Source organism: Lottia gigantea (genome assembly GCF_000327385.1).
Source record: "Lottia gigantea unplaced genomic scaffold LOTGIsca_35, whole genome shotgun sequence".
Taxonomy (NCBI): Eukaryota; Metazoa; Mollusca; class Gastropoda; family Lottiidae; genus Lottia; species Lottia gigantea.
In genome coordinates, this window is record NW_008709190.1 from 2,490,703 (window position 1) to 2,499,631 (window position 8,929).

An 8,929-nucleotide genomic window follows, 5' to 3' on the forward strand; every position below is an offset into this window, starting at 1 on the left:
TATAAGTATATTTTATACATTTTGGTAGCCTATCAACTGAGTGAGAAAGATAGTCATTTAATAGTTCTTTATTTTTTACTGTTAAAATTTATCTCACCACAGCGACCGAAAAAATATCAGGCAACAATAGAAAACAAAGGTAAAATGCAGGTAAAATTTGTGGGCCTGTCCCCAAAAGACCTCTGTATGCTTAGATATTATGTATAAAATATGATTATGTTCACATTGAATCAGAGGATCTATTTTAAAAGTCACAATTATGCTAAGGAACCAGGCTGTGTTGCTACAGTGATTTTGGCAAAGGATATATTCCACCTAATTTTAGGACACTTTTCTATTTCAATGTGAACATTGTTTAGAAGGCAAGGTAATAAAGGCAGAGAATCAACAATCTTAAATTGATAAATATTACATCGTAATAAAGGAAGTATTAAGCCTATTTTTAAAATTTGATACAGTCCCAGTTTCAGAGAAAAATTTGAATGTGTGAGGTAACCCACAGAAAATGTTAAATTTTTTGTAGTTGAAATTTGGCTTTTGTGCTGAAAAGAGGTCAAATCTGTAGTAAAATTAAATATAGGCTTAACAATCCCTTGGATTTTGTATATACAAATAAATACATTTCTTTTCTTATGAAAATATAAAGAGATATACAATTATTATACATATATTTATGTAATATAATGTATAATAAATATTTAAATAAATAAATTCTATAAAATCAAATGTAATAGAGACAGCTTTCTGTCAGGTGGGTGTTTGTGTTGATTTACTTAGTATATTATAAAATATCAAAATCAGCTCTCAACCCCTAATACACTATCCAGGATCAGTGAAGCATTATCCTAGATCAGTAAATCTGTTTGTAAGGTAAGTGATACACTATCCTAGATTAGTGATATACTATCCTAGATTAGAGATAAACTATCCTAGATTAGTGATAAATTATCCTAGATTAGTGATACACTATCCTAGATTAGTGATACACTATCAACCTATCCAGATTCAGTGATGCACTATCCTTGATATTCTAAATCAGTGAAAGGCCATCTTAGATCAGTGATTTTACTATCCTAGATTAGTGACACACTATCCTGAATCACCAAAACACTATTCTTGGTCAGTGACACAATATCCTGAATCATGAAACACTATCTTAGATCAGTGATACACTATCATGGATCATGAAACACTATCTTATGTCACTGATACACTATCCTAGATCATGAAACACTATCTTAGGTCAATGATACATTGTCCTGGATCAGTGGGACACTATATCAAATTAATATCAGTTAATATCAGTTATCTAAATCATCATCACTATAATAATCTCTCCTTTCATCGTTGATCTCTTGTGCTGAAAATTTTTGGCGTAATAAATCCAGTTCAGCTAATTCAACCTTAAATATGAAATATTAAAATTTTTAGTTATATATTGTACATATATACAATTATATATGATGCAAAGTGGAATGTTATTGATCCCTGACTTCCCAAATGCGGGGTGGTATTACAGTTTAAAAATAAAGATCGACCAATCCGCATACTCACTCTTATTTGTTGTAGATGATAGTGTCTTCTAGAGGCTACTGATTTCATTGGAAATGGATTTAGTTCATGGAATGCTATCTGGAAATATATTAAATATAAAATATATTGACATATCAATACCTTCAAAACAAATAGTAAAAAAGTAAAAATTAGACTGTTTCAGACAGCAATGATTTAGAACATTAGTTCATGAAGTTCTTACATTTCTGAAAAAGTTTGAGCTAATGAAGACAAGCTGCATGGCAATAATCTACTTGGCTTTACCTGAATGATGCGTTTAGAATTTGTAAGTTTTTCTCCAATAACTCTCATATATCTGTTAATGGCTAAGGCACCATCTTGTAATAATATGTCATCTTCCACTAGTTTCAGAAAGGCAATTGCAAACCTAAACATAACCTGAAATTCAAAACCAAAGCTCTGTTTTTTTCCCCTAGTTTACTGTTATCATTCCAGATCTGAATAAGTTCTTCAAAACTATAAACAACCTCTACAGCATGCAGATTGCAAGCTGACTGAGATTAGAACCCATGACCGCAAAATTGTTTGAGATAACCAAGCAAATGATGTCAAATTCCAATGCCAAAGCCTGTCCTTAAATAGTCCAAAAGAATCAAATGAAACTTTTAATAGCCTACCTTACTGCCCTCGTATAAGAAGGAATCCCAAACTTTAAGAAATGTTTCTGGTGGTACATTATCAACAAATACAGTAAGAAACCATGTAAAGGTAAACAATGATAAGTCGACTTCGTGGTTTTCGAAATGATTGTATAATTTTGGTAGTTTCTCTTGAACCAAATCTTTTAAAACTCTCTGAAATAATCAGATTTTTTATAATTGAAATAACTACCTTAAAAAATATTAAAGGCGCCCTCATACCATAGAGATTACCAGTTGATGTAAGAATATTAGTCATAGGGTTGGAACGCAATTCTCATGCAACTGAGTTGTGTTTGTACTCATGATCACTTTTTATACGCCCACATCTCTCTCGGCACCCCCGTCGGTCCGTCAACATTTGCTTGTAAACGCTTTTTTTGATGGAATCAAATGAAATTCGGTATTTGTATACATATTCATTTTCAACTGTTAGAAGCAGAGTTATTACCCAGCATATATGACTGTGGTCCACTATCTTATTATTCGCAGCCACATGCAACTGGTGATACTCTGATGTCAGAGTACCTTTAAGAGCGAGTATGCACCATTTTATTACATCATGTACTATTTTATCATATATTATAGTCCAGGCCATGTATTCTCGAAAACGATCTTAGGGCTAGGATATCCTTGGTTCTTATCTTCTAACATTGATTCTAGGATATCCTTGGTTCTTATCTTCTAACATTGATTCTAGGATATCCTTGGTTCTTATCTTCTAACATTGATTCTAGGATATCCTTGGTTCTTGGTTGAAATCCTACCTGATCTGCCTGTGCAGCAGCTAATGTTTTAGTGTAATAATCTTCAGGCATTATGTGGTCCACAATAGCCACTAAACACCAGAATGACTCTTCTTCTGTTAAAAATAATAAAGCTATAGCTACTAGACGATTTAAACCCTGCAATTGATACAAATAGTATGAAGATGCAATGAAAATGGTGTTTTTGAAATCTTCGAGGTCTCAATTTTGTAAATACTTATAAAAAAACCTGCGTTAAACATCCAAATTTTATTTAAAAAAATAAACAAACACAAAATTCTTTAGAAAACTTATTAGGCCTATAAGAACTGTATCTTTGATAACATTTTGAAGCATTACTTTATAAGAGTTTAAATAAAATTTAAAGGATTGAAAAGAGGTTTTCTAGACTTCTAATACAGCTTCTAATTGCATTTTCACCCATTTAGAATGACTTTCGTCTTGTCGATATAAATTTCTGCACTATACACAATGGCTAATGGTAATCAAATGGCCAGTATGGTTCTTTAACAGGTGTTGCTTAACAGATTACTTGACATAATATTACATTCAATACACAGCAGGTCATTAGTTTAAATCCATATCATTTAACTAGTGTGAACCTCATGACCTAGTCTACAGATTGATATTGTTAGCTGGTCATTAATTATGTCCGTAGGTTGGGATTACAAAACACATTGTTGGATCAAACGCGTAGGCCATAACTTGTACGTATTAATATATGATACAGACTCTCTAGTATTCTAGCTAATATAACACAAGAATTTCATAATTTTTCACTTTGATAGTTTTTGTAAGCGTCTAGATGACCAAGACAACATTCGAATTAATTTAAAGGCAAAAATAGACTTGAACAATTAGACTCTTTTCATGGATTGATCATGATTGTCTTCTGTTTTGAAGTTGTTTATGTGCTTTTTTTGCTGCTCGTTCCTTGCTCAAGTTTAGTTGGTAATGATTGGGAAATAGACAAGAATCAATAAGTTTTTTTACCTGACAATAACCAATTATTGGATTGTGCATACTGTAAGCTAATAGCACTTGGCGTAGTTTTTTAATACCATCTGAGTCCAAGCTTTCAAAATGTAGATTGGTTGGTAAGGTACGAAGTAAATCTAACTCTATCTGAAATTCAATTGAAAATAATAACAGTTGAATTCTGAATCTGGATGATTTTAAAGATGGTAGAAATTACCATCCTTTTTTTCTGCCAAAAATAATGAAAATAGACAAACCACTTGTGCCATGAAAGTAACTTTTTCCAGCTTCTTCAGAAGTTCACTGACCTGTTTGGCTGCAGGATTATATTTACTAGTTTTGGCTCGTTTGACTAAATCTGTATAGTAAGAATGTCCCAATTTATGTTTCGTTTCACCAACATGAAGATGGATGCATCTATAAAATAGAAAAAAAACCTTGAATCTATAAAACCAAATCTTAACTTATAACAATAAAGGAGTGATCTAATATAATTAAAATATGAATCTAGACGTTTTCTTTCTTTCTGTGGTTGACTCCACTTGCCATCCATGATCTGTCTTAATTTTTGCATCACTTTAGTTCAAAAATACCGCTCGTGTTAATGTTCTGATTTTCCTAACAAGATAAAGATATTTGCTCTACTAGGAATATTTATAGCATACCCTTGCCATATCTTTTCTCTATGATCATGTGGTATTCCCGATCTAATCAAAGTCTTTAATTCATGACTTCTGACTAGATATTTACCACTCTGTCCAACCATAAAATTCTCCCATTTTACATGATGTGATGTGACTTCTTCGGCTTCCTGATAAACAGAAGAAATTTATACATTTTATATTAAGATCCTTAATATGAAGGTGCAGAGTTAACACAAGATGACACAAAGCAAAGGAACCAAAAATCACCAAGAGAAACAAACTAAAGACCACCAAAAAAGAAAGGAACCATATTCCAGCAGAGAGAAAGTTAAAAAATTTCACCAAACAGAAACAGAAAGGAATCAAAGACACAAGAGAAGGTAACAAGAGACAATCCAACAGAAAGGAATCAAACACCACCCAGCAGAAAGGAATAAAACTAGACCTCCCAGCAGAAAGGTACTCTAGATAACACTGCAGAGATGAACAAAGAACATCCAACAGGTAGAAACCACAGACCACCCAAAGAAATGAACTAAAGATTGCCCCAAGGAAAGATTCACAAACCATCCAGCAGAAATAAAACCAAACACCAACAGAATAAAAAGCAACATTACCTAGCATCAAGAACCAAGGACCATCTAACAGAAAGTAACCAAGGATCATCCACAAAAAAATCTAAAGGATATTTCTAAAAATACAGTAGAAATCCACTAAACATCACCCAAAAGAAAAGAATCAAAGAACTCCCAGCAGGAAGGAACTAAAGCTCACAAGGCAGACATGAAACAAAAATCATCCAACAGGAAGGAACCACAAACCAGCTAGCAGAGAGAAACCAAACCAACTAGAAGATGACCTGGCAAACAGAAGCCATAAACTCCCCATGGACAAAGAACCAAAGACCACCAAATGGCAAAATGGAACCCAAGATCACAAGGATCACATAGGAAAAATGAACTACAAAACCCAAAAAGTTGTATGATTTTATTTCACATACACATACATACCTTGACTCTACCATTCAGTATATCTGATTGTTGTTGTAACTGACCAGCTCGTGATAATATAAGATCTTCATCATCATCAACCATTAACTTCTGAAATCCATATCTATCATATTCCTGACAACTAGAAATAATTACTATATTCATTATCCTTCTCATGAATTGTTTATATATATGTATTTACTATAAATATATACTTATTGTGTAATTTCAGTATAATTAAGCGTGTAGTTCTTTTATAAATGTACTTTATTATGAGTCGTTATTCTCTTGTTTATGTGTTATTTACAATACCAAATTTTAGTCATGGGTATTTCATCATAAAGACTGAAAGTATCCACAATAAAATTGATAAAGTGATAGCTGTTGAACAAAAACATAACTATGTAGGCTTAATGAATGGGGACAAAGACCATCAGCTAGTTATATCTCCGGTAGTAACCTACCTTTGTGATGACATAAACAACCGATGTCTGTCAGCTTCTTTTTGTGATTTTTCTGATTCAATAGCATCATCTAGTAGTTGTTTAATAATTTCTTGTCTCTTACTATCCTCTTTTTCACCACCTAAAAAGTTGCAAGCAGAAACATTTGTTTGACCAATCATACTTTAGTCTCATTAACTGAAATTATTTAGCTGAGCTAATCAGTAATATAGTGTTCACAGCTCACCATTGAAATTTGAGCCTTCAAATCCATGTGTGTCCAGAATTATCTGCGATTGAATGTTAAAATGACGACTCGCTAATTTAAGATACCCTGTGATATATAGAAAAGACTATATATAGAAATAATGAGTAAAATTTCTAGTTTGAAGTATTTTAAAGGAATTATGTGATTTTGGTATATTTCTAGTACATGTACTTCTGAAGATTATTTACATATATTTAAGACTTAAATCAACCGTCCCAAAATGGCACATCTTTAGATAACATTGCAAGATTCAATTACCTCTTCTTCTAAAAGGAGATTTAGATCTACTCCTTCTTTTTTGACCTTGAAGTCTGACTCTACGTCTATATCTTTGATTGTCCAACATTATAGCTGGAATAGTGTTCAATCCATCATCTAAATCCACACATAATAACCGAAATAATGTTCGCGACATTTTCTTAATGGAAATCTGTATAGATCTGATAAATATTTACTAAATTTCTGTTAACCAGTTTGTGTTATATCTGTTAAATTACATAGGTAACATCCATTATGTTCATTACCCCCCTAAAGAAATCCACACCTGTTATTTCAGTAGTTTTGCCATTGTATACTTCTATTTTATATTTTCAGCCAATCAATTCCTGTTCAGAAAGCCCACTCCTGTCCAGAATCTCACTCCTGTTAAGAAATTTAAAGCACTTTTGCCTCTTTATACTCTTTATATTTCTATTTCTATATTCAAATAATAAAATCCTGTTTAGTAATCTCACTCCTGTTAAGCAATTTAAAGCACTTTTGCCTCCTTATACTCTTTATATTTCTATATTCAAATAATAAAATCCTGTTAAGTAATCTCACTCCTTTTTGGTAATATCAAGCACTTTCGCCTCCTTATACTCTTCTTATTCAAATAATCAAATCTAGTAACATATACTACTACTATACTAATACCATCTACTAATCAATAATATTACTATTGACCATTTGATATGCAGTTCTACTTAAATAAGCTTATATTTACTATACTTTAAAAATATCTCCACATAGCCATTAATATTTGTTAATATGAAAATGAAAGGTAAAATTCATGTAACAAGAAATATACAGAAAGTGTATGCATTGGGTTGAGTTGTAGTCATTTACATAATGTCTTAATAAATTTCTAAGGAAATATTGATTATATCAATTGTTACCTACTTGCTCTAAATTGAAATATAATTAAGACTGCTGACTTGCCATTGATAATATTATAAACACACAGAGGGCCTACACATATGTAACCTTCAGCACGTATTTTATATTCTTGATGACATTACAGTTATTTCATTGAGAAATATCCAAAAACAATTCAAGAGAGAAAGAAATAACCACATATTACAAGGATAACTACTAAGATTCACAAGGAATCCTTGGCCATAAATCTTTCCCTGATTATCCATACTCATTACAGGGAAAGATGCGCCATTTTTGGGAGTTGGTTTGAGTGTTGAATATATGTAAATAGTCTTCAGAAGTACTAGAAATGTTAGAAAATCACATAATTCCTTTAAAAATGCTTCAAACTAGGAATTTTACTTCCTTTTTCTATATATGTCTTTTCTATATATCACAGATCATTCCAAAACTAAGAGTGCTCAAGCATTCTTAAGGGACAAGATAAGGGCAATAACTCTATTTCTAACTGCCAGAAAGCTCTCAAATTTGAACCTGAATTTTATTCATGATTTTTTTGTAGATTCTATGGAAATGTGAACTAATGGACAGAATGAAGGAGGGACTGACATCAAGAGTGCAGACAAAATAAGTCCACTTGAAGATTCAGGCATATACAAAGGTAATAAGTAACAATTATTATTATTATTTACTTAGAAACGGATAACAACCCAGCTGTGTTTATAAAGGGCGGATATTTTTCTGCATTTACATAACCTAGTTTCAACTAACTAATCATATTTTGTTCAATATATATTGTAATTCTTAAAGGGGGTATACCATGTACCAGCTTCATTAAAGCAGGAATCCTTACCTAATCTTTTCTACAAATATGCAACATGTATGTATATGTAAGGATTTTGTTAATATTGTGAACCCAAAACAAAATCCAATAACTCACCTAATACAGGCGTTTCCACTTTCTTTAGTAAATATAAATATTTACTTCTTGTTTGTAAATAATCACCTTCTAATTCAGCTCTGTTCCTAAAATCAAAGACAAAAACAACAGTCTAGATAGATCACGCAATACTTACATTAACAACAATATATACAAATATCACACAACATATTAACAACAGTCTAGTAAGATCACAAATTAACAACAGTCTAGTAAGATCACAAATTAACAACAGTCTAGTCAGATCACAAATTAACAACAGTCTAATCAGATCACAAATTAACAACAGTCTAGTAAGATTACAAATTAACAACAGTCTAGTCAGATTACAAATTAACAACAGTCTAGTCAGATCACAAATTAACAACAGTCTAGTAAGATCACAAATTAACAACAGTCTAGTAAGATCACGCAATACTTACAATAACAACAATCTAAAAAGATCACACAAAACTTACATTAACAACAGTTTTTCTCTATCTACATCATGTTGTCTTAATTCATTTAATTCCAATATTTCTTTGGTTAGAAATTTATTCTGCATTTCATA

General features: G+C 31.6%; 1 protein-coding gene across 1 annotated transcript; it reads right to left on the reverse strand.

The window, feature by feature from the left end:
- Positions 1-1,301: 1,301 nt before the first annotated feature.
- Positions 1,302-8,929, reverse strand: LOTGIDRAFT_120741 (hypothetical protein; the record flags this gene model as incomplete). Its single annotated transcript, XM_009058759.1, has 12 exons — positions 1,302-1,403; positions 1,555-1,632; positions 1,819-1,953; positions 2,193-2,369; positions 2,981-3,118; positions 3,974-4,105; positions 4,267-4,375; positions 4,624-4,765; positions 5,624-5,733; positions 6,056-6,176; positions 8,380-8,465; positions 8,838-8,929. Coding segments are annotated over 12 exons (1,422 nt in total), but the record flags the coding sequence as incomplete, so codon positions are not given.